Here is a 27,319-nt window from a genome sequence, read left to right as displayed (position 1 = left end):
GATTTAATCACATTTCAACAACATTTAAGAAATCTATTTAAGAAAAACCGCCATTTAATTCATGAAACTAGATACATGTCAGAGATTTAGGTGTTGTTTTCTTTTTTTTTTTTTTTGGGGGGGGGGGGGGGGGGGGGTTCGCACCTAGACACATGTATGGGAAGAAATCATGCATTTCTACTGAATTGAAGCGATGTATATAGATCAGTTCTGTTCTGATAAACTGATCATCCTTTAAATATGTTAAACAAATCTATATTTATGCGAAATAGCGCTACAATCTGACTATTTTAAAGTACATCTCCAATTAACGCTACTTTAGACAGACCATAGGACAACCAGGTCGAAACTATCAAGTGATCGGCAAAGAAAAATAAGTGTAAACTTATGATCAAGTGTCTACCAAAACAATTTTGAACATGACTGACCACCTTTAAACGTTGTATTTTGGCGTCTACCGGTCTATAAGCTTACATTGTTTGGGTTTATGAATAAATATGAATCACGCGCGGAAGTAGATTATGGCGGCCCGTCGTGCAACCCCTATAATTTTCCGGTTCCGGTGCAAGTTGTGTTATTTATGTCACATGTTTATTTGTTAGGGTGGTGATGTATACAAATCCGCCCATGTATTGTTTTATGAAAATACAAAATGAAAACCCGATACTTGGGCACCTGGGAAGGCATATATTGGTGCACTTTTATTTAGTAAAAGTATATCTAGTTTTAATATTCAGAGGAAGTTAACCAAGACACCCTTCTCTAACTGAATTGGGTTTGAAGTCCGGCCACGCATGCGCGAAAACACCCGGAACAGTGAAAATAGGGTGACCGAATCGTTGGTTAGACAATATACGACTTTACTCCCTCCTCGGTGCAGAACACGAATAATTGTAGCATTATACCACTAGAAATAGAAACGATGCAAAGGTTTGATCCCCAGCCACAATATACACACACCATTTACCCTCCCAACTTTGAATACTTGCATACGTAAAAAACTATTCAGGACACGTTTCTCACGGTACGGGCAAATGCCATCCCCACAAACCAAACAAAATCCCCCCAGGCGGACAACAAAATCCTCACTTAGAATTTTCAATGATATACAATTTTTCACTTCAGTCCGTTGAAAAAAAATATAAATGTTATCAAAATTGCATTTAACAAAAAAAAAAAATATCTTACAAAAAAGTTTATTTGGCAAAATTAAAGGCTGGGGAATATTTGTCTACCTTGGTCAAATAGAGCCGAATTACAAAGTGATTTAACAATCATTTAAGGAAAATCATATTCTATAAAATTCTCTCACAATGAAAGCAACTTCTTAGGCCCATTACAAACATCATTATGTACGTTACCATAGATTAAAATACGATTGTTTACACAATTTTTCAGCATGTAAAGTGGGAAGGTAAGCATACAATTCAATAATTATGATAGTTCAATTATTATGACATAATAGTTAAATACTCACTAAACAAGTGAAGTTCAGTTAACACAAAGCCGCGCCGGTTCGTTGACCTTTGCCGTTTAGTCAACCGTGACACCAGTAAAACTCAATAAACTTGGTGAGATTTAAGTATTTTTCTAAATAGAATATTTATTTGACTTTCAAGTTAGATAGATTTCTTTATTTCCTCCAATAAAAAAACGGCTACACTAGTAGTATACATTTGTAGTTATTTCGTGGGGGAAAATATTGAAGATTAAATGGATATTTTATTCATTTGATAGGATTGAATTTTGCGGAACTATTCGACCGGGAAAACAAGTCCCATGCCACTGCAAATATAAATGATACCACAGTAAGTCATATATACAACACTAGAAGCTCCCTTTTCGAAAGGTATATGGCAAACTATACTTCTGTACCCGTGTTTTGTTTTTGTTGGGTTGCATCATTTCATCACGTAACGGGCACCTGGGTAGAATCACCAACCTTCAGTAAGCCAACTACATGGCACTGCATCGGTGAGTGGCAAGTGATTGAGTCAGCAACCTTAACAACTCGGCCACGGCGGGCCCTCCAGAAATAATTTTGAATTGACTAGCACAACTAGAACTGTCACAGGAGTGACAAATAAAACCCCCACAATATGGCCTTGTCACAGAAGTATGGCAACCATAAGAAAGAAATAGCCACAAGGTGCCATTTAAGTTAAAAAATGGTGGTTTTTAGCTGAAGTCGAACTTGACCTATATTTTATGATGTTACACCTGTGTACCAAAAATTATTTTAATCTGTCAAGCCTTTCAAGAAACCATGAGTTTGGCAAGTTTTAAGTTGGAAAAGGGCCAGAACTACATTGAAAATTGGTTTGTAGCCAAAGTCGAACTTTACCTGTATTTTAAGATGTTACACATGTGTACCAAAAATTGTTTAAATCTGTCAAGCCTTTTATGTGTTATTGTCCAGAAACCATGAAAACCAACGGACCGACCAACAAGCTCACTCACTCCTATGTACCCCCCCTCCCCCGCCCACACCCTCACCCAAAAAAAACAACAAACAAGAGCTGTCAGTGGACAGCGCGCTCGACTATTCTCAGTGTTTGATAGTATATTATAAGCTATGAGTAAAACTATAACATTACAGTAAGCATATTCTAAGTCGAAAAGGGGCCATAATTCAGTCAAAATGCTTGATAGAGTTGCCTCCTCCTTTTTACAGACTGGGGTAATGATGGTAAACAAGTATGCAAAATATCAAAGAAATATCTCAATGGACTTTGAAAATATTTGGGGTGGTAAGCAAACTTTAACATTTATTCTAAGTCGAAAAGAGGCCATAATTCAGTCAAAATGCTTGATAGAGTTGCCTCCTCCTTTTTACAGACTGGGGTCATGATGGTAAACAAGTATGCAAAATATCAAAGCAATATCTCAATGGACTTTGAAAATATTTGGGGTGGTACGCAAACATTAACATTTATTCTAAGTTGAAAAGAGGTCATAATTCAGTCAAAATGCTTGATAGAGTTGCCTCCTCCTTTTTGCAGACTGGGGTCATGATGGTAAACAAGTATGCAAAATATCAAAGCAATATCTCAATGGACTTTGAAAATATTTGGGGTGGTAGGCAAACTTTAACATTTATTCCAAGTCGAAAAGGGGCCATAATTCAGTCAAAGTGCTTGATAGAGTTGCCTCCTCCTTTTTACAGACTGGAGTCATGATGGTAAACAAGTATGCAAAATATCAAAGCAAAATCTCAATGGACTTTGAAAATATTTGGGGTGGTACGCAAACTTTAACATTTGTGTGACCCTCACGCTCACGACGGGCTAGTAGGATAGCGCCCCTATTCTTCGAATAGTCGAGCTAAAAACAACACAACTTTGTTTGTTGGGGTATGATAAATAAGGTTTTGTGTCCACACCCACTGCAATTATGTAGTTTCATAAACTTCCTTCACAAGTTGCAAATTAATGCCAAATTTCAAATCATTAATTTAAGTGCAAAAAAAGACAATTAAAATGTTATTCAACACGGAGGTGACAATCTTGTTCTCTACAATTCCTCTCACTGATTACTGTGAATATTTTAAGCTTCATTGAGATCTCTTAAGTTCTTTTATTTATGCTTTACACAAGGAAATTTAAGAACGTAAAGGGAGATAACCTGGATATTATTGAAGAATGGCTTCTTGCATCCTGGACTTTTTCTCATCATACCATTTATCTATATTCCAAGTTTCTCAGAAATCACTTTAGAACTTTTGGCGTTATGCCTAAGTCAAATGTGTGATGGACTGGAAAAATTGCAAAACAAGAGGACCATGATGGTCCTGAATCGCTCACCTCTTCCCACATGACCCAGTTTTGAGTATGACGTCGTTTTTTCTATTATTTGACATAGTGACCTAGTTTTTGAGCTCATGTGACCCAGTTTTGAACCTGACCTAGATATTATCAAGATAAACATTCTGACCAATTTTCATGAAGATCCATTGAAAAATATGGTCTCTAGAGAGGTCACAAGGTTTTTCTATTATTTGACCTATTGACCTAGTTTTCAAAGGTACGTGACCCTGTTTTGAACTTTACCTAGATATCAAGGTGAACATTCTCACTAATTTTCATGAAGATCTCATGAAAAATATGGCCTCTAGAGAGGTCACAAGGTTTTTCTATTTTTATACCTACTGGCCTAGTTTTTGACCGCACGTGACCCAGTTTCGAAACTTGACCTAGATATCATCAAGGTGAACATTCAGATCAATTTTCATGAAGATCCATTGAAAAATATGGCCTCTAGAGAGGTCAAAAGATTTTTCTAATTTTAGACCTACTGACCTAGTTTTTGACCGCAGTTGACCCACCTTCGAACTTGACCTAGATATCATCAAGATGAACATTCAGACCAACCTTCATACAGATCTCATGAAAAGTATGGCCTTTAGAGAGGTCACAAGGTTTTTTTATTATTTGACCTACTGACCTAGTTTTTTATGGCATGTGACCCAGTTTCAAACTTGACCTATATATCATCAAGGTAAACATTCTGACCAATTTTCATGAAGATCCATTCAAGGGTATGGCCTCTAGAGAGGTCACAAGGTTTTTCTATTTCAAGACCTACTGACCTAGTTTTTGATCGCAGTTGACCCAGTTTCAAACTTGACCTATATATCATCAAGATAAACATTCAGACCAACTTTCATACAGATCCCATGAAAAATATGGCCTCTAGAGAGGTCACAACGTTTTTTCATTATTTGACCTACTGACCTACTTTTTGATGGCACGTGACCCACCTTCGAACTTGACCTAGATATCATCAAGATGAACATTCTGACCAATTTCTATGGAGATCCATTCACAAGTATGGCCTCTAGAGAGGTCACAAGGTTTTTCTATTTTAAGACCTACTGACCTAGTTTTTGACCGCACATGACCCTGTTTCGAACTTGACCTAGATATCATCAAGATGAACATTCAGACCAACTTTCATATAGATCCCATGAAAAATATGGCCTTTAGAGAGGTCACAAGGTTTTTCTATTATTTGACATACTGACCTAGTTTTTGACGGCACGTGACCCACTTTCGAACTTGACCTAGATATCATCAAGATGAACATTCAGACCAACTTTCATACAGATCCCATGAAAAATATGGCCTTTAGAGAGGTCACAAGGTTTTTCTATTATTTGACCTACTGACCTAGTTTTTGATGGCACGTGACCCACTTTCAAACTTGACCTAGATATCATCAAGGTGAACATTCTGACCAATTTTCATGAAGATCTCATGAAATATATGGCCTCTAGAGAGGTCACAAGGTTTTTCTATTTTTAGACCTACTGACCTAGTTTTTGACCGCACGTGACCCAGTTTCGAACTTGACCTAGATATCATCAAGATGAACATTCAGACCAACATTCATACAGATCCCATGAAAAATATGGCCTCTAGAGAGGTCACAAGGTTTTTCTATTATTTGACCTACTGACCTAGTTTTTGAAGGCACGTGACCCACTTTCGAACTTGACCTAGATATCATCAAGGTGAACATTCTGACCAATTTTCATGAAGATCTCATGAAATATATGGCCTCTAGAGAGGTCACAAGGTTTTTCTATTTTTAGACCTACTGACCTAGTTTTTGACCGCACGTGACCCAGTTTCGAACTTGACCTAGATATCATCAAGATGAACATTCAGACCAACTTTCATACAGATCCCATGAAAAAAATGGCCTCTAGAGAGGTCACAAGGATTTTCTATTATTTGACCTACTGACCTAGTTTTTGATGGCACGTGACCCAGTTTCGAACTTGACCTAGATATCATCAAGGTGAACGTTCTGACCAATTTTCATGAAGATCTTGTGAAATATATGGCCTCTAGAGAGGTCACAAGGTTTTTCTATTTTTAGACCTACTGACCTAGTTTTTGACGGCACGTGACCCAGTTTCGAACTTGACCTAGATATCATCAAGGTGAACATTCTGACCAACTTTCATAAAGATCCCATGAAAAATGTTGTCTCTAGAGCGGTCACAAGCAAAAGTTTACGGACTGACGCACGCACGCACGCACGGACGGACGACGGACGACGGACACCGCGCGATCACAAAAGCTCACCTTGTCACTTTGTGACAGGTGAGCTAAAAAAAACAAGAGCTGTCGGAGGACAGCAACGCTCGACTATTCAACAGCCTTGTCAATTGAATGAATACAAAAGTTGAAAAAGGGGCATAATTTTGTAAAATGCAAAGTAGAGGTATTGAACCTCTGTACTGCATGTCATATCATGACAGTGAACAAGTGTGTGAAGTTTCAATCCTTTCCAATTTGTGGATACTGAGATACCAGCTTACATACAAAAACTTAACAAAAAACTGCTAAGTCAAAGGGGCATAATTTTGTAAAAATGCCAAGTAGAGTTATGGGACCTTCACAGTGCATGTTAGATCATGACAGTGAACAAGTGTGTGAAGTTTCAATCCATTCCAATTAGTGGATACTGAGATATCAGATTACATACAAAAATTTAACCAAAAACTGCTAAGTCGAAAAAGGGGCATAATTTTGAAAAAAAGAGAGTAGAGTTATGGGACTTGCTTATTGCATGTCAGATCATGATAGTGAACAAGTATGTGAAGTTTCAATCCATTCCCATTAGTAAGTACTGAGATACCAGCTTACATACAAAACCTTAACCAAAAATTTCTAAGTCGAAAAAGGGGCATAATTTTGTAAAAAAGCAAAATAGAGTTATGGAACCTGTGCAATGTAGATCAGTTCATCACAGTGAATAAGTGTGTGAAGTTTCAATCCATTCCCACAAGTGGTTACTGAGTTACCAGCTTACATACAAAACCTTAACCAAAAATTTCTAAGTCGAAAAAGGGGCATAATTTTGTAAAAAAGCAAAATAGAGTTATGGAACCTGTGCAATGTAAGTCAGTTTGTCACAGTGAATAAGTGTGTGAAGTTTCAATCCATTCCCACAAGTGGTTACTGAGATACCAGCTTACATACAAAACCTTAACCAAAATCGGGACGCGGACGCCGATGCTGACGCCGACGCGGACGCCGACACATGGGCGAGTGCAATAGCTCACTATTCTATGAATAGTCGAGCTAATAATCCCAAAGTTAAAACTATCATGCACTTCCAGTATAGACCCAGGACAGCAAAAGATTAACTTTATGTGCAGGGGAATACTTTTATAAACAAGAAGATTAGCATATACATGTATAATGTTACTTTTATTGAAAATATAACATGCAAAAAGATGTTGCGAGTGTTACTACATATATACTTGAAGCAAATACCTCCAAATACACAAATGTAATGCCTCAGTTTACCAAATGCCTATGCAAAAGCATCCAGATAATGTCACAGAGATATCTGAAGCAAATATCTCCAAATCTAATGTAATGCCTCATTTTATCAGATGCTTACCTACGCAAAAACATCTAGAAAATGTCACAAAGTAAAAAAATTCTGAAAGCACCAGTATTAATTAAAATGTTATCAAATCTGCTGACACATTTTCATTTGATTGGACGAGAGCATAGCATGTTCATGTCCACAAAAAAACATTGAAACTTACAAATGACCTTGACTAACTTGCTGTTCACAACATAAAAAGGGACATAATACCAAAAAACTATATAAAAAAAAAATGTGAGCTTATTTTAAAGCCAGTAAGTAGCTTTGTTGACCAATATTGAAGTACAAAAAAACTATGGTCAAGGTTAATATTATCTTCAAAGGTCAACAAAACTTCATATTGCCCTTGGCATATATGAAAATAAAAATAATAAAACCCGATATGACCACTGAAATAATGATATGAAGTTTCATGTAAAAAAGTTGTAATTCACTCTGAATTATTTAAAGATATAAATGAGCCGTGCCATGGGAAAACCAACATAGTGGGTGTGCAACCAGCATGGATCCAGACCAGCCTGCGCATCCACGCAGTCTGGTCAGGCTCCATGCTGTTCGCTTTTAAAGCCTATTGGAATTGGAGAAACTGTTAGCGAACAGCATGGATTCTGACCAGACTGCGCGGATGCGCAGGCTGGTCTGGATCCATGCTGGTCGCACACCCACTATGTTGGTTTTCCCATGGCACGGCTCAAATGCTTTTTATAGCTACAAAAATGTGCATCAAATTTCTAGTATTCAGTGATCATTTAACAAATAATCAAGGTCTTCGCGTTGTTTATCGTCTGATTTACCACGGTTCAGAGTTTAGATGCGTAAGAATTGAACCACAAGGGCGTTAGCCCGAGTGGTTAAATACTGAACCACCTGAGCGATGAACCATGGTAAATTAGACGAACAATCACAAGAAGGCCTTGACTGTTTTCATTCTGACATGCTCATTGATATATTTTAGAAAATATTATACTGGACTTCATTTACGCGAGGAGTAATGTCTCGGACGTAATGTGGCAATTTGACGTCATAATTGACATCATAATGATCTCTTACTGGTCCGCACGTCAACCGTTGTTTATCGCAGAATATACAGAGCCTGATTTTCTTCTTTGTTTAAATGGAAATCAAATCGAGCCATGTTAGAATGTTTTTTTTTATTTAGATGAAGTAACATATGTAACAAGATAAATATCTAACAAAATATCAAACCCCAAAACCCCTTCATGAAAGATACATTATTACACACTTACTGAACAGCTTGGTCAGACAGATTGACTGTCAAACTATTGACTGGTGACTTATAAAAGGAGTCACGTAATATTTTACATTTTGTATATTAAGGTAGGTAATTCAGAAAAAAACAACAAGAATATAACATGGAGACTAAACTATCGATGTATGGCACAAAAACAGCAATGAGGCGATAAGAATAACTAGAATATGCTTATTGCAACCAAGCTATCATGGCAAAAATAGAACTTTATATTTCCAGTTTTAGCATTAAAACTGTTAATACAACTGTTGATACAGTCAACAAATTTTGGCCAGCAAGAAATGCCCAAGATATCTGCTTTCAAAATAAAATATTAAGTCTGTCAGTACAGCTTTTTGTCGATTTTATTCTATGCTGAAAAATGTGTCTATCCAGGCAACCACAGCAACAGAACTTTTCAATTTTTTTTAAATTAAGGTAGTGCATCCATAATGACAATGGGCATATCGCGGGCTTAGCGCAAAACGGTTGTAACTCCTTCTTTATTTCATATAAGTTACAACCGTTTTGCGCTAAGCCCGCGATATTCTGTATTCTCAATATGTGACTTCGGAATTCTCCATTTTTTAAAAGTCAGTCATGTGGAACTTCAGCTATATTTCATGTTCAAAGAATGTTAACATGGTTAAGGTAGTTTGATTGCATTGTATTACCCCAATATCGCCCAATTTGTATTTGTTTCAGTCGGGCTAGTTGCACACGCATCAATTTTGTACACCTGCGGGCCATGCCTATTGTAATATCATGGCGTATTTCAGTGTACAGATCACATTACCTAGATAGCACAGTGTTGTAGGGATCAAGCCCACCTAATACGCGTATGCTGCCATGCGCCATTATGGGTCCACATTCTTGATCCATCCTCACCAAAAGTCTACTTACAAACTGAAACATTTATTATGGCATAACTGTAATAGTAACAATTCTGTGAGAATATTTTCATGGCTCAAGCTATGAAGACTTCTGGCAGACATTCTGAGGAAGCTAGGTTAGGGTATGAGATTATATAAAAGGGACGGTGAGAATTTGGCACTCTGAGATCATTTTGATCTATTTTGATTTGATTTAATTTAGTCATGATAATATAGGTCATAGTGAGAACAGATAAAAATGAATTGCTAACAATGTTAAGGACCTGTTAAGGACCTTTAGATAACCAGTAATATCATGTACAATATTGCATCAGCAAAACTTCTATAGTTTACTAAGCAATAATAATCTTGCTGTTTTATCAATTCTCAAGAAAAAAAGATTACTATCAAATCTAATATTTCTAGTTGTTGGTAAATGTTCATGGATTTCACAGTTATGTCAATACAGGAAAGTAAAATACAGTGAACACAGAAAATTCCTACATACATGAATCTAAGCACCTTATGAAATATCAGTTTTGGCAAAAAAAAAAACACTATATTTTACATCCACAAAATGACTTCACAGAATCTATTTATGCATGTACTGCATCTTAACCAGGCATAAGCACACCATGAAAAAAACACCGGATTATTTTTTTTTTGTATAAAATAGTTCAATATATCTGATTACTAAGTCATTATCAAAAAGTACAATAAATGTCTTAAATAAGAAACTACAAAAATCTGCCACTATACTTGCCAAAATATCAAAATATGAGCAAAATAATATAATGGATTTCTGAACAAATAACATTGAAAAACATTACAAAGTATTGAGTATACAAAATATGATAATACTTAGTTAAGTTTATACTAATTTCTTCTAGCTCAACTGATGCAAGCATCCAGCTTATTTGAACCACACTCGAGACCGCTTCCTGGAAAAACCAGTACTGGCGTCATGTGAGAAGACGCGAGTTGAGCAGCTGATACCTTTAAAACCACGTCACTTCTCCCTTCATCATAATACTTGAGATTGCCACACCCTTAAATAATGAGAACATAGGGATGCACAAAAGGTAAAGTTGCAAAAAGCTAAAAAAGCACATTTTATAATAACATTCATTAATCTACTGATGCATGCAGAAATTAACACATTTTAGATATTATATATAAATTGCTGTTTCTCACAAAAAGAGAAATTATGATATGAAATGAAAAGCCATTCATCAACATTTTGCTTAAATGATTTGAACACATTATAAAAACACAATCTTGGTCATATAACAACTTTTTCGGCTTCTGATGGCAGATGAAGACCTTGTCAGAATCACCGACTTTCCAGATATCAAAGGATGGCCTCCTCACATGAACAATTCAATATCCCAAGCAAGGTTTTGAACATACATAAGTGAGGTGCAAAGTGGTTTTAAGGTAGCAACCTTAATCACTAGGATCACCACATATCAAAGAATTTAACTTAGCAGATATGTCGTTTCATAACTAAACTATACTTGCTGTATTACACAATATGTTAACTTTAACAAAAATATTAATGTGAAACAAACTATATTCCATGTAACAATACAATATTGGGTGTAGAATTTTTCAGGAGTAGAAGCCATTTAGTTGGCTTACAGAAGGCCCGTGGTTCAACCCTGGTACCTGTTTGTGATGAAACAATGCCAGGTTTTCCTCCAATATCAAAAGCTGAAAAATTGCCTAATGGTCTTTATAGTGGTCTGTGTTCTAAACCAAACAAAATCAATACGTTTTTGTCAGCACTGTCAATATCTAAAGGGATCAGATTCAAGCGACAGATTTCACTATAAAATCAATAAAAAGTTTCAGCAGAATGTTAGATATACATTGTAATTACACAGCTGTCACATCTACTACGTTACAGGGCAAGGAATTATTGTTCAAATATCCTTTCAAAATGTTAGCAATTTTCCAACACAAATGATGGAGGAACCCAGGTGTCCCTCCAGACATCAATTTAGGCACTTGTGTGTGTGTATGAATAGATCTAATAACAACTAGATAATCATAACTACCTCAAATGAAACTATTTTTAAACTTCGCCAAATTCCTATTCACTACTCTTCCTATTCACTACTCGGAAAGGTTCCAAAAAATGTTGAAAAATGTTGACTAATCTTCGAATAGTACAATGTTCTGCTCTGGTACCCAGCTCTATTGACTTATCATTAGTGGGTAGGAACCAAAACCTGCTTTCCAATGTAGGACTGTTCTGTCTACACCAAGTATCATTGGAACAGTCCACACATGTTCTAAACATTCCAGAACATTACTCTTTACCACTCCTTTGACTTCGAATATGTGCAGAATCTTCTGGTCAGTCAAAGAAATATGGCCCATGTGTGAGCTACTGGTGGAAAGTCCTTTGAAAAAAAGGACCTTTATCCTTTACATATAAAGACCTCAGTTTTCATTTATTGAGTATCGCTGAAAAGCATTTGAATGAGGAAAAAGTCAGCAATGAAATAAATACCTTTCTTTGCCACTGTCCATTGTAACTATTAAATGGCGACAGAATTTTAAAGTGACACATGAGTTTTGTAATCAGGAAAGCGTATGTTTTTTACAATGAAGTGTTGGTAAAATCTTTGAAAGTACAATATTACTGTACCTGAAAACCCTATAAAAACTATCAATTTTTTTTTTCTAAACGTACTGTGAAATCATTAATATTCGTGGGGGACTAATTTTCGTGGATTTCGTGGTTGAGTCAATCCACGAAATTTAATCCCAACGAACAAGTAAACTTCCCATTCATTTTATGTTCAAAAGTTGAAATCCACGAATTTATATCCCCATGAAACTGCCGTTTTGACCAAAACCACGAAATTTAATGCCCACGAAATTAAATGATTTTACAGTATTCTACATTCTCTATTTATACTACATCTAACCTACAAACCTGTTTTATACAATTATTTATACATAAAATTAAAAAATATCAAAAAATGATTAAGAAAGACATGCAAAAAAAACATATATTATGCAAAGAGTAAGTTAATGGTAAAACTATTGCTTCATAGAAAACTGTCATATGCAGATAAATTCATTGAATACACTTCTCTCCTTTTAAGCAAACAAATATTGCATGGTCAAAATAAACAAACATTACAAGATCATAAAAATATCAAACACTCAGCAGGGATTACCTCCCATGGCACTACCTTCAATATTCGCTGTCATCACAAATATCAATTTTGATTATGTATATCACACGACTGTTAAAAAGAAATCAAAATTTTGATATTATTTTTTCGTTATATCACCTGCATTAAATCTCTGAATATGCACAAAACTATTTCAATCATTAAAATCCAACATCAAATGAAAAACAAAAACATTTTATCAAAATCTGTGATGGCAACGGTCTCTTTTACTGTAAGGGGAGACAACTGAATAGGAGATAATGTATATATATATATAAATAACGTAAAGTATAATGACTAGAGGTACCCAAATTAAAGCAAAATAGTTTTATTTCATGAAACTTTCATTTTGCAAGATGTACAGAAACATTATTTCCATTTTTTAATTATTTTTTTTGTAAACAAACTTTAAAAAAAAATCCACAAATTTTGCTTGGAGTTGGACTTTCATACATGTGTATTGGCAAACCTGTCAAGATCATATCTTTTAGAAATGTATGCCTTTTCCTATTCAACAAAGAACAGTTTATTTTCTAAATAAAAAATTAATTCAGACACCTAAAGGAAATAAAATTTCACCCACATATGACATTTGTAATTGGGAAAATAATGTGAAACTTAGCAAAAATAAATTTTTCACAAATACAGACGTGTTTTACATAAAAAACTAACAAAACAATAGAGAAGGACAGGGGTCACAACTCATCCTGTTGTCTGGCAGATGAAGGACTAAACTGGTCTCCTTTATGGTGATTTCCTATATTTTCCGTATTTGGTGAGCTTTGGGGTTCTTCAGCACTGTTGTGGTTAGTTTTTTCCGTAATAAGTTCTGACCATTCTGTGTCTGATATATAGTGTGCCTCACCCAAGTAGTGGGTGGGGTAGATCAACAATGGTTCTGCGGACAGGGCAATCATATCACGGGGATAGAATGGCTCTTTCCATGATTCTCTGTAAAAATCAACAAATACTACAAAATCAATAGTATCTTTGTATGACAAATTTTCTTGGATTTTTCTTGGATTCTGGGGTTGCATCTCCCCATGAAATCAAATCCCAATTAACAAATAAAGTCCCATTTATTTCCTCTTCAAAATTTGAAATCTACTAATTTCTTAAAAATTAGTATCTTAAATTCAATTTCCTGCAAATAGATGTTTTGGCTTAAGCTACAAAATTTTATGACAACAAAATTTGACTGACTTCAAAAGAGTTATTTGACTAAATACAACTAGGAGTGTTCTGTTTATGTATAACATTGCAAGACATTATGGGTTAAAAAAGAAAGGATTATAGGTAATTGTAATAGCATAAAAATGCCGATGCATTATGGGTATCAATACAGAAAACATTTAGGGAGTTAAATTTACTGAGAATGCTTTGTCCACTGGTGGTTCTTTTATCAGAGCTTTAGCATATATGGCATTATGGTGAAAAGAGCATTGTGGGTAAAGTCAAATGCATTAATGGTAAAATAAATATATTATGGACAACAAGAGATCACAGAGTGATCTTGGCGCCCGCCAATGTGCCATTTTTGAGTGTTCCAAATTTCTAGACTTATTGACTAGCTCAAGGTTAAATTTTATTTCCGTACACAACACTGAAAGCTGTAGCTTGAGAAATGTGAAAGTAGGTCACTAGGTCAATGTCAAGGTCAAAGTCTGTTTCGGTACACAATCCTATGCATGTGGTCTAAATTTGAAGCCTGTAGCTACAGAAATGTGAAAGTAGGTCACTAGGTCAATCTTAAGGTCAAAATTCATTTCAGTACACAAAACTATGCAAGTGGTCTAAATTTAAAGGCTGTCGCTTGAGAAATGTAAAAGTAGGTCACTAGGTCAAAATCAAGGTCAAATTTTATTTTGGAATACAAAACTATGCATGTGGTCTAAATTTGAAGCCTGTACCTTCAAAAATGTGAAAGTAGGTCACTAGGTCAATGTAAAGGTCAGTTTGTTTTGGTACACAAAACTATGCATGTGGTCCAAATTTGAAGGCTGTACCTTCAAAAATGTAAAAGTAGGTCACTAGGTCAAAATCAAGGTCAAATTTTATTTCGGAATACCAAACAATGCATGTGGTCCAAATTTGAAGCCTGTACCTTAAAAATGTGACAGTAGGTCACTAGGTCAATGTAAAGGTCAAAGTTCATTTCAGTACACAAAACTATGCAAGTGGTCCAAATTTGAAGGCTGTAGCTTGAGAAATGTAAAAGTAGGTCACTAGGTCAAAATCACGGTCAAATTTTATTTCTGAATACAAAACTATGCATGTGGTCCAAATTCGAAGCCTGTACCTTCAAAAATGTGAAAGTAGGTCACTAGGTCAATGTCAAGGTCAAAGTTTTTTTCAGTACACAAAACTATGCATGTGGTCCAAATTTGAAGGCTGTAGCTTGAGAAATGTGTAAGTAGGTCACTAGGTCAAAATCAATGTCAAATTTAATTTTGAAACACGGAACTATGCATTTTGGTCCAAATTTGACGCCTGTACTTCAAAAATGTGAAAGTAGGTCACTAGGTCAAAATCAAGGTCAAAGTTTTTTTCCAGTGCACAAAACTATGCATGTGGTCCAATTTGAAGGCTGTAGCTACAGAAATGTGAAAGTAGGTCATTAGGTCAAAATCAAGGTCAACTCATGTCAAGGTTCATCTTGCCACTCAAAAATACTCATGTGGTCCAAATTTGAAGGCTGTAGCTACAGAAATGTGAAAGTAGGTCACTAGGTCAAAATCAAGGTCAACTCATGTCAAGGTTCATCTGCCACTTAAAAAATATCATGTGGTCCAAATTTGAATGTGTAGTTATTGACAAAAATTTAAAAGCTATGTCCTATATAGTCAATGAACAAGTGACAACCGGCGGCATTTTTGCCCTAGGGCATAATTGAACAAGAACAGAGTGATCTGGCGCCCACAATGGCCTTTTTGATGTTCCAAATGTAAAGACTCGACTAGTCTTGGTCAAATTTCATTTTCGTACACAACACTTTGCATGTGGTCCAATTCGAAAGCTGTTAGCTTGAGAAAGTGAAAGTAGGTCATAACATTCAGAGAAATGTGAAAGTAGGTCACTAGGTCAAAATCAAGGTCAAATTACTCTTCGAATACCAAACATATGCATGTGGTCCAAATTTAAAGCCTGTACCTTAAAAATGTGGACAGTAGGTCACTAGGTCAATGTCAAGGTCAAAGTTTGTTTCGGTACACAATCTATGCAGTGGTCTAAATTTGAAGCTGTAGCTGAAATGTAAAGTAGGTCACTAGGTCAATTTAAGGTCAAATTTCATTTCGTACAAAAACTATGCATGTGGTCCAAATTTGAAGCTGTACTCGAGAAAATGTGAAAGTAGGTCACTAGGTCAAATCAAGGTCAAATTTTTTTCGGAACACAAGAACTATGCATGTGGTCCAAATTTGAAGCTGTACTTCAAAATGTGAAAGTAGGTCACTAGGTCAATAAAGGTCAAAGTTTGTTTTCGTAAACAAACTATGCATGTGGTCCAAATTTGAGCTGTACTTGAAAATGTGAAAGTAGGTCAGTAGGTCAAAATCAAGGTCAAAGTTCCATTCGGACACAAAACTATGCGTGTGGTCCAAATTTGAAGGCTGTACTACAAAATGTGAAAGTAGGTCACTAGGTCAAATCAAGGTCAATATGTCTTTTCATTGCCACAAAATACTGCATGTGGTCCAAATTTGAAGGCTGTAGCTACAGAAATGTGAAAGTAGGTCACTAGGTCAAAATCAAGGTCAACTCATGTCAAGGTTTATCTTGCCACTCAAAACATCATGTGGTCCAAATTTGAATGTTGTAGGTTATTGACAAAAGATTTTAAAAGCTTTTCCCTATATAAGTCTATATGAACCATGTGACCACCCAGGGGCGGGGCCATATTTGACCCTAGGGGATAATTTGAACAACTTGTAGAGAACCACTAGATGATGCTACATTACAATGCTAAAGCCCTAGGCTTTGTGGTTTGGACAAGAAGATTTTCAACGTTTTTCCCTATGTAAGTCTATGAAACCATTGACCCCCAGGGCGGAGCCATATTTGACCCTAGGGGATAATTTGAACAATCTTAGTTGAAGACCACTAGATGATGTCATATACAAAATATCAAAGCCCTAGGCCCTGTGTTTTGAACAAGAGGTTTTTCAAAGTTTTTCCCTATATAAGTCTATATAAACCATGTGACCCCCAGGGTGGGGCCATATTAGACCCCAAGGAAATAATTTGAATCATCTTGGTAGAGGACCACTAGATGATGCTTCATACCAAATATCAAAGCCCTAGGCTCTGTGGTTTTGGACAAGAAGTTTTCAAAGTTTTTCCCTATATAAATCTATGTAAATATAGAAATAAACAAAGGCCCATAACTTACTAAAAAATTGTTGACCAGTCTGATTTTCAGGGGGACACAACTAGGGTACCAATACATCATTCTGACAAAGTTTGGTCAAAATCCCCCAGAGTTTCTGAGGAGATGCGATAACGAGAAATTGTTAACGGACGAAGGACGGACGGACTGACGGACGGACGAAGGACGACGGACCACGGACGCAGAGTGATTTGAATAGCCCACCATCTGATGATGGTGGGCTAACAAACTTGATAGAGAACCACTAGATGATGCTACATTACAAGTATCAAAGCCCTAGGCTTTGTGGTTGGACAAGAAGATTTTCAAAGTTTTTCCCTATATAAGTCTAAATAAACCATATGACCCCCAGGGCGGGGCCATATTTGACCCTAGGGGTATAATTTGAACAATCTTAGTTGAAGACCACTAGATGATGTCACATACAAAATATCAAAGCCCTAGACCCTGTGATTTTGGACAAGAGGTTTTTCAAAGTTTTTCCCTATATAAGTCTATATAAACCATGTGACCCCCAGGGTGGGGCCATATTTGACCCCAGAGAAATAATTTGAATAGTCTTGGTAGAGGACCACTAGATGATGCTTCAAACCAAATATCAAAGCCCTAGGCTCTGTGGTTTTGGACAAGAAGGTTTTCAAAGTTTTTCCCTATATAAATCTATGTAAAATATAGAAATAAACAAAGGGCCATAACTCACTCATAAATTGTTGCACCAGTCTGATTTTCAGGGGGACACAACTAGGGTACCAATACATCATTCTGACAAAGTTTGGTCAAAATCCCCCCAGCAGTTTCTGAGGAGATGCGATAACGAGAAATTGTTAACGGACGGACGGACTGACAGACGGACGGAATGACGGACGGACGGACCATGGACGCAGAGTGATTTTAATAGCCCACCATCTGATGATGGTGGGCTAAAAATGCATTTTGGGTAAGGTAACAGCATTATGGGTAAAATACAAGAGCATTATGGTAGTTTAACTTACTCAGGATGCTTGTTAAACATTACAGGTAGATATTCATCCACTGGTAGTAGTTTCTGAAGTGGTTTTTGTGCCAGAAGCTTCTTAGCTCCCCTGCTTGAGAGGAGATAACTCAAGGTCCAATACGAGTAACTCGGCCATACCAGGGATTCTGTCCCTTCCAGGTAATATTCATCTTTCCTGTTCAATCTTTTACGTCCCAGATATCTGTGTTAGAACACATGCCTTGACTTAATATAGGCAGGTCTTTTGTGAAATTGGGACATTTACAGTTTAAAACATGCTCACCTTAAAGGCAACAAAAAATTTCTTCAAGGTTATTTCAACAACTACAACACAAAAAAAAAAAACCCATTGTTTAAAAGATTTTTAAAAGGAAAGAACAAAAGATATTTAAGTAAACAAGATAAACAACTTTGCCAAGGAGGCACCAAAATCTTAAAGGTGATAAAATGATCCTTTACTGTACCATTACAACTAGTAGGATACATGTTTCATTTCCAATATTTCGTCCAAAGACGAAAACGACATAAAACTTAAATATGAAATGTTTATCAAGCATTTCAAATGAAAACGAGTCAACAAAATTTAAAACTTTAAATAGCAGTCCTTAGACCTATACTCAATACTCACATCAAGTCCCAGTTTGGAACTTTCATCGCAACTTGTCTCATGATATTAGTCAACTTGGTTCTAAAGTAAGGCTCGAACCTCAGGTCATCTTCAAACACTACAACCTCAGAGTATCCTTTCTCTACCATATCCTTCCAAATAAAGTAATGGCTCAAGAAACAACCTATCTCTCCCATAGTCATAGGCCTGAAAATTGTTGCAGAAATTATGTTACAATTTTCTGCTAAACTGTTCGAAACTGTCACAGGAGACTTATTCTGTTTCTAACATTTGTCACTATGGTGACAAACACTTTACTAAAGTTGGCTTAGATTACAAACAGTTGGACAGAAGACACTGCCAAAATGGATTACTCCCTAAACATCTGATAGACCCTGCCTACATTATCATGTCGTAGGCAGAATAAATCTCCTGTGGGTATTTGACTATGACACAGAATTTATAAATACTGATACATTCTTCAAATCTTTAATAATTATTATCATATTATAACAAATTGAGTTTATGTGAAGCAATGTATTCTGTTAAAACACTGTTCAAAGACTAATTGAGCCGTGCCATGGGAAAACCAACATAGTGGGTTTGCGAACAGCATGTATAGTCTACCAGTTTCAGTTTGTTTTTAGTTTTTTTCTTAAAATTTCATAACACAGCTCGATATTTACCCAAAATATTATATCATAGATTCATGCTGTTCGCAACACCATGCTGGTCGCTTTTAAAGCCATTTGGAATTGGAGAAACTGTTAGCGAACAGCATGGATCCTGACCAGACTGCGAGGATGTGCAGGCTGGTCTGGATCCATGCTGGTCGCAAAGCCACTATGTTGGTTTTCTCATGGCACGGCTCATATATCTTTTGTCATTCAGCTATAAATCAATAAAAAATACATATTTTCTGATGGCCTAATTGCAATGGGACTACTTGGAAACTAAATAAAATAAAGATAGCAGAAAAAAGCTATCATTAAATACTTAATCAAAGGCCTGAAGGGCCTGAGTCGGCTAATGATTGATGTACTGACAGTATAGTCTACCAGTTTCAGTTTGTTTTTAGTTTTTTTCTTAAAATTTCATAACACAGCTCGATATTTACCCAAAATATTATATCCAGATACGATTACACTTTTCTCCAGTTTCAACAATATATTTTACAAATTGTGATGATACGAAGACATTTAGCAGCAATTGGCAGTATCTGACATTGAAGTTTACGGTTAAATTACCTCTTATTTAAATCTTTTCATAAAAAAGTTGTTTCCTTTCGTGAAAGCAGCCAAACATAGACGATCTACTTTCGATTTCAAAAACTACAAGAAAATACAATTTAATGTTTCGCCGATTTGTTTATTTCTCGAAAAATAAGAAATAAAATCATTTTTAATATCAGTAGTAACTAAACAAACCAGTAAGAGCTTCTTCTTCCGATAATTTATCCGTTTACTGACTGCAAAATTCAACCCATGCAAAGTTTATAGAAATCATATGATGCGTGTTTACGTTCAATGTGGGAGAATTAAGGCTGATCGGTTATGTTACCCAACGCATCCAGACGATTCAGATTTTGTTTTTAAAAAAGCATGGTGTGCGTTTCTGTAATTTTATATACGTTTTTATACGCATAGAAATTATTAGACATGCATATTTGCATTATTACTATACGTAATTTACCCTAATACACATCTTATCTGGAGCCCTGTGGAACAATTTTTTGTCTTTCGCTGGATGTTACCCAAGCTTTGTAAGCCTGCGCAATTCTTAAAATGCACATTTATGCTTAATGAGTTACATTCGAGTATTGCACAATTACAAGTCATAAATATGACAGATTACAACGTATAATGGTCATAGCAAAGGGAATTGACACAACTTAACTTCATTCATGCAGTGAACTGTTTGAAGTTTGAGAAATCTAATGGAACTACATCCCTTCACGTGTTATTCGGTCCATTTAGAGAATCGCTGAACAGCAAGGACTCGTCAAAAGGCTTTCAGCCTTTAGCTGACTCAAAAATTATCAAATCAAGATTTCAGATGTATACAGCATTTTAAATGACATACATCAACAATTATGCAAAGTTCCATATTCTAAATTTCTCGTACTATGTCTACAAGATTTAGCAAAATGTATTATCGGTAAGCAATGATATAAAATGTGCATTTAAGGGAAGTGCTGGCAACTGTGCAATGTCCTATGACTTCAAAATGTTGACTTAAATACTAAAATGTTTGCTTGCAATTTAAAGCAGATATTTAAATGGTTAGTTTTTTTTAGTGATCTAACACTTGAATTCTGATAAAAAAAATGCTTACAAGTCCTAAAGCTCTTTGAATTCTGTGTTTGAAAGAGATACAGATTACATACAGTTAGAGGATCTTTCTATATTTTCTGTGGGAGCAAACCCATCTCCACATTTTGACACACTTAACATTGTTTTGGAGATTCTAGCCTTGCTGGGCTTTAAGGATCTATACAGCTGACCAACTTACACAATAATCTAAATCTCATGTACACCTAGTCTATTAAATCTCATGTACACATTGAGAAGAATTTGGTTATTTTAGTTATGTTAGCATGGATATTAACTATCATTTTTAACTCCGGAAAAGTGACAGAACCGGCTTGATTAGCGATAATGACTTGAAATAAAGAAAATTTCTACTTCAATCTTTTAAGACAAATGAGCCGTGCCATGAGAAAACCAACATAGCGGGTTTGCGACCAGCATGGATCCAGACCAGCCTGCGCATCTGCGAAGTCTGGTCAGGATCCATGCTGTTTGCTTTCAGAGCCTATAGCAATTAGAGAAACTGTTAGTGAACAGCATGGATCCTGACCAGACTGCGCGGATGCGCAGGCTGGTCTGGATCTATGCTGGTTGCAAACCCTGGTTGCCATGAATTTATGTTAGGATCTATGCTGGTTGCAAACCCTGGTTGCCATGAATTTAGTAAGCTATTTTCATTTCCGGATTCCGAGTTCAGGCATTATTTTATCTTATCTGGAAAAATGATGTTATGCCATTACTTCTGTAGAACTACCTTAAATCAGTAACTTGTTGAGTTTTTTGTGGTAGCTTCATACATGTAGCTGGTAAAAGGTATGGATACTTAATATGATCCAAGTCAGAAAAAACATGCAATGAAAGTGTTATAATAACCTTCCACCATAGGGGTCTGTAAAGCCTGGGACTACTTCTATTTTTAGATCTTTGTATAAGTATGTGTCATTCAGGAGCCTAAAATGTAAGAGGACATATCAAATTTATACAAGAGCGATAACTCTGCTTGGACTATTTCTATTTTTAGATCTTTGCAGACCCAAGAAAGATAACTCTGCTGAAACTCCTTCTAATTTTAGATCATGGTGCAAGTAGGTGCCTATATCAGAGAGCACAAGAAAGGTAACTCTATCTGCACTACAGCTATTTTACACCATACAGATTTTCAACAGGTCTTTATTTTTAAATTTACACAAAGTGGCAGTGTTCATTTCGTTGAACAAGTGATGACAGAGTAAAAAGGTAAAATATAAACAAAACATAATTATGGAGAGTCAAACACAGCCAAAGAACTTGTTTGAATACAAAAATATATATTTTGGAAAAAAAAAACAGAAACAAGGTGCTGAAATTTGCTGCCACACTAAGACCTCTTGAAAGCCTGTAAAGAAATTGCAAACTGAATTCAACAATTCACAAAAAATAATCAAGAACTGTCAAACCCTTACTAAAGACTACTTGACTAAGCATTAACCTCATTATAAATTTAAACTTTTGCAATTCATTTTGACCTATTGTAAAGTTCCCCCACAAATCAAGATGGTCTGTATAATTATACAGTTTTGACAGAGACCCAGGTATAATGAAAGATCTTTGTCATAGAACACACATGAGAAAGAACTCAGTCCTGTTTTATAAATATTCTGAATTTTGCTTCTTTCGAGTTGTGAACAATGTTGAATTCAGCTTTCAGTAAAACTTCCACCACAAACTGACACTAGCTGAAGGGTTATTTTAGTATAGTCTGTTTTATAGAATTTCTTAATATATTGTTTCAAGGCTTGACAGAAAAAGGTTGTGTTTTAATATAACTACTGTATCTGTCCCATAGTGATTTTCTGCTTCTACTTAAATGATTAATGAAACCCCTGCAAAATTTCTTAAGTCTGTGGACCTGGATCCATCTCCAGTCTACTGAAAAAAAATCAGACTTCCCAAACACAACTAAAATGAAACTCGCAATTGGGTGTAACTTGTCCATTTACAATGTCAACCGACTAAAATAACCCTTCATTTACAGCTATTAAACAGAAAAATCTAAACTGGATCTTAACCTGCCTTTCACTGGATCAGAAAATCCTGGTAGGATATTTATATCCAAGCTTTTTAAATATGATGCATTAATTTTCCTGAAAAATAATTTATTATCAAGCACATGAATAAATAATATACATATCAAGAATAAAATGTACAAATGTATTTCACTGATATAAAAGAACAATTTAGTCCAATCTAACTTTCCAGTTAATTTAGAAATAGTCTTTTGTGTTTAAGACAAAACTTAGCTTGACGCTTATTTGGTGTTGATTGTGAAAATACAAAAACAATTATTCCAAAACAGTTAATTGCGGAAAATAATAATAAAGTGATATTCAAACTGTTAAACACTTGATATTTGCGTAAAATTTATTTTCACTAAAATTAAAAAATTTCATGCCTAGCAAATTTTACTGTATTCAAAATCACAAACCAATGAAAATATTGAGGTACCTAAGGACAAATCATATCCTTTTCATACATAAAAATAATCTGGTTTCACTTTAAAGAACACCACAAATTCAACATTTCATGAAAAAAAAAAAAAAAATAGTGAAACAAATTTTACGCAAATTTTTAGTGTTAATACATTAAATGAAAATAAATATAAAACTGGGTCTTACTTTCCATCAACAGCAGGTATGAGTTCTGCTTCTATCCCCAGTACATCAAACACATACAACATTCTTTTCCTACGCTCTGACCGACGGTCAAGATTGATCATGTACACCTAAGATAAAGACCAGAGGTACACACAGTGAAACTGATGTTGCTTTTCTTAAGTTCGATTTAATAAAACACTGAAAAAGTTAACAAGTTATATGGCAGATTTCCTGCTTCTGACTGGAGAAAGACTCCAGGTGTCCCTCCATGCATCACTTCAGGCACTGGTATCTGGGTAGAATCACTGACCTTCTGTAAGCCTGCTTGATGGCGTCCTCTCAAATGAAAGTTTTGTATACCTTTTGTTGGGAATATTATCGAACTGACACAATTATGGGATACAGTGACTTTTCAAGCTTTAAATGGAGGAGGAAGACACCAGGTGCCTTTTGTGCATTATTTCATCACAGGCATGGATTTAGGTAGAGCCATCAACTTTCTGTAAGCTAGCTTGATGGCTTCCTCATATGAAGAATTCAACAACCCAAGCAAGGCTTGTACGACACTGGTTAGGGGCATGTGATTTAGAGTCAGCAACTCAACCATTCAGCCCTTCACATAAGAAGTTTACAATATTTTGAGTCCAATCTTGCTAAGCTAATTTATAATTGTGCCATTATAATTTGGTCAGTGACCTCTTCAATTCGAAAATGTTCATAAAGTGTAACCCAACAGTGTTGAATATCAGTATCTGTAGTGGTAGGTAGTTTTTGTGCTTGTGAACAATAAAAAGCTCTATAGCTTTCTGCACTATTAAGAAGTAAACCTTACCTACCAGCAATTTGTGGTACCATTTACAGGGTCGCAGGCAATGTAAAGTGCCTTGCCAAGACACCGCAATGGATTGCAGATCCTCAAAAGTCTAGCCTCCGCAATGTAAGAGAAACCATTCTTGCGATAAATGATTCAGCAAAGTTATAATCTGTCCATGGAACTATCCTACATGAACACTGCAACTCTGATTCTGGTTCCTACTGATACACATTAAATCCAACTCTACTTATTTAAAAATCTTTAAAGTCAATAATAGTAAAAGAACATCTCATTAGAGTTGCATAAAATAAGTTGCATACTTACATGACACATTTGTCATAATATTCTGTGGAAAATGAGTCAAAAGACAAAAACTCATGATCAAGTTTTACATAATGTCTACGAAAATGAGCAGAATAATTAAACTTCAACTCAAGCTTGGGTAAATCTGATTTCAGTTAAGGCCCTGAGATGTTTGAAGTACTAACATACTATTTACCTTATCGAAACCAAGGCTGTCTTTATCTTTCACCGGAACATCTAGGTAGGGCGATGGTATAAGGCCTCTTCCTTCAACTGTAAAACGTAAGTATGTGATAAATGTATAAATGCATTGGAAATGTCAGTTTCTCTTACTACAGAAATCAGATATCATTTGACATATAAACTAGAGATGCTTTTGAGAAAAGCGCATGTCTCCCACCACTGCCCCTATGAAAAATGTCTAGTTTCTCTAGATGGCTTAGATGAATGGACCCAGTTAGACGGCTTGGACGAGTGGACTCAATCAGTAATTCAAGGGCCATAATTCAAAAGTGCCTGGGCAGATTTAGCTAGTTATCGAACTTGGCCGAGGTCTTATGGTCAAACACATTTTGTTCAAGTTTAGTGAAGATCAGATGAGAAATGTTCGACTAAGAGTGCGGACAAGCTTTGTGACAGACAGATAGACACACAGACTGGAGTAATTTCTGTTTCAGTTATATTTAAATTACTCCATTATTACCAGCATGCCTTTAACTTATTTTTAATGTATTATTTTCAACACATAATAACAAATTCCTTCTTCTAGCATGCTTGCATAATCTTCTTGTTCAACATACTTATTTTACACATACCTATTAGTAAGAAAATATTATGTCTATGGACCATACTGAGTTACAGTTCTAGTTACAGTTCTTTTTAAATGCGCTTCAACACACAGTGACTTTCAAGCTTTCATTGGTGCTGTGATGGTCCCTGGTCCCCCATCTAGGCATTATTCTAAGGACAGGTATTATGGCCATTGGGTAGGTCCACCAACTGCAAGCTAGTTGGATAGCTTCTTTACATACAAAAAATTCTACATATGAAGCAAGGTTTCGAACCAAAAATAGTATGGGGTATATGCAGGGTTTCAGAAATCTGCAAATTTATTGGTAGCCCATTGGGCTACCAAACTTTTAATCTGGTAGCCCGGACATTTAAGTTTATTTGGCAATGGCCATTTCGGTTTATTGACTATGTGCTTCCATACTACAGTGGATGGACTGATTAAATTATTAGAGGTTTCATAATTTTAGCCATAAGCACATTGCTATAAATTTTGTTCTCTTAAATAGCAATTGTCATTACTCCTTTTTCTCCTTTTAAAAGATAAAACTGGAACATGTATTTAAACTGAGAAATATTATCAGGAGTACTCCTGATAGTTATTGCAACATGGCAATATAAAGGGAACGCAAATCAATTTTTATAAACTTGCAAATTCCTTAGAGCGGTATGAATTGTAATTAAAATTTATCTCAAATTTTTTTAAAGTTGACATAATAGTCTTGTCTGATTCTAAACATGTCTGGTTTAATAAACGGACTAGAACAGCATATATAACGTCACTCAGATTCTTGACACTGTGTATTCACTTATCCGAATTTATGTTTGTCCAAAATTCTGTATACTTTCTGATATTTTGCTAAATCATGGTCGATTTTTTTGCATGTTAAGCAAGTATTTAAATAGAAAAGCATAAACAATCAGTGTAGGCACTAAACTGCCTTAAAATCAAACATCTGTTCTTTCTGATCGCTCGATAAATATTGAGGTCAGCGAAACCGAAAGTACACTTTGGCAGGTGGCGCTAAAATGACGTAATTTTAAGACTGGCTTGCATATTGTTTTAAACAATACCGATCAGCGACTTTGGTGTTATTGGATCAGTCTAAAATCACTCGTGCACATGTTTTTGTAAACATTTGCCTGCGGGTACGATCTAAGGGTTAATTGTTTGCCGATTATGACAGTAGGTGATAATAATTAAAGCCTTGGGCGTGTATCTCTTGATAAATAAGGGGATTATAGACAACTATCAAAACTATATTTGAAGACTAAATTATTGATTTCCGGGCTACTCAATATGAAGTTTCAAGGTAGCCCGGCGGGCACGCTCTGAAGAAATTTAGTAGCCCGGCAGAATTTTCTTGTAGCCCCCGGGCTCCGGACATGGGATTTCTGAAACCCTGGGTATATGTTATCACATCTTCAACACTGTTACTGATGAAAAAATCATGGCATGTACAGCTATTTAAAACCAATCAGTGATTTTATATGTTGAAAACCTACCTATATAATCCACTCCAGGTCCCATTTCTGGATTTGCATAATCTGCAACAATGAAATAAATAAAATGAAAGCATAACTACTACATATATCAAGAGCAGCATTCCTCATAACTTTTTCTTCAAAAATTTTGAGACCAGTCTAAAATTGTAGAAACCTTCCCATTGGTCAATTTAAATACTGTGCACAGGTACAACCAATCAGATGCTTGGATTTTCAGACTGGTCCTCAAACTCCATTTCATAAGCCATAATGCTC

The 27,319-nt window shown here is 35.7% G+C and overlaps 1 protein-coding gene across 1 annotated transcript in view; it reads right to left on the bottom strand.

The window, feature by feature from the left end:
• Positions 1 to 7,204: 7,204 nt before the first annotated feature.
• LOC123557804 (uncharacterized) overlaps positions 7,205 to 27,319 on the bottom strand; it is a 38,453-nt gene continuing 18,338 nt past the window's right edge. The window contains exons 15-21 of the mRNA XM_053524312.1: positions 27,065 to 27,106; positions 24,966 to 25,042; positions 23,674 to 23,780; positions 23,068 to 23,142; positions 18,732 to 18,917; positions 18,102 to 18,305; positions 7,205 to 13,673 (exon numbers count right to left, since the gene is read on the bottom strand). Coding sequence (XP_053380287.1) covers positions 13,418 to 13,673; positions 18,102 to 18,305; positions 18,732 to 18,917; positions 23,068 to 23,142; positions 23,674 to 23,780; positions 24,966 to 25,042; positions 27,065 to 27,106 — 947 coding nt within the window. The 3' untranslated portion in view covers positions 7,205 to 13,417. The remainder of the gene's footprint in view (positions 13,674 to 18,101; positions 18,306 to 18,731; positions 18,918 to 23,067; positions 23,143 to 23,673; positions 23,781 to 24,965; positions 25,043 to 27,064; positions 27,107 to 27,319) is intronic.

The sequence above is a fragment of the Mercenaria mercenaria genome, chromosome 15 (assembly GCF_021730395.1).
Source record: "Mercenaria mercenaria strain notata chromosome 15, MADL_Memer_1, whole genome shotgun sequence".
Taxonomy (NCBI): domain Eukaryota; kingdom Metazoa; phylum Mollusca; class Bivalvia; order Venerida; family Veneridae; genus Mercenaria; species Mercenaria mercenaria.
This window is presented reverse-complemented; position numbering and strand designations above follow the sequence as displayed.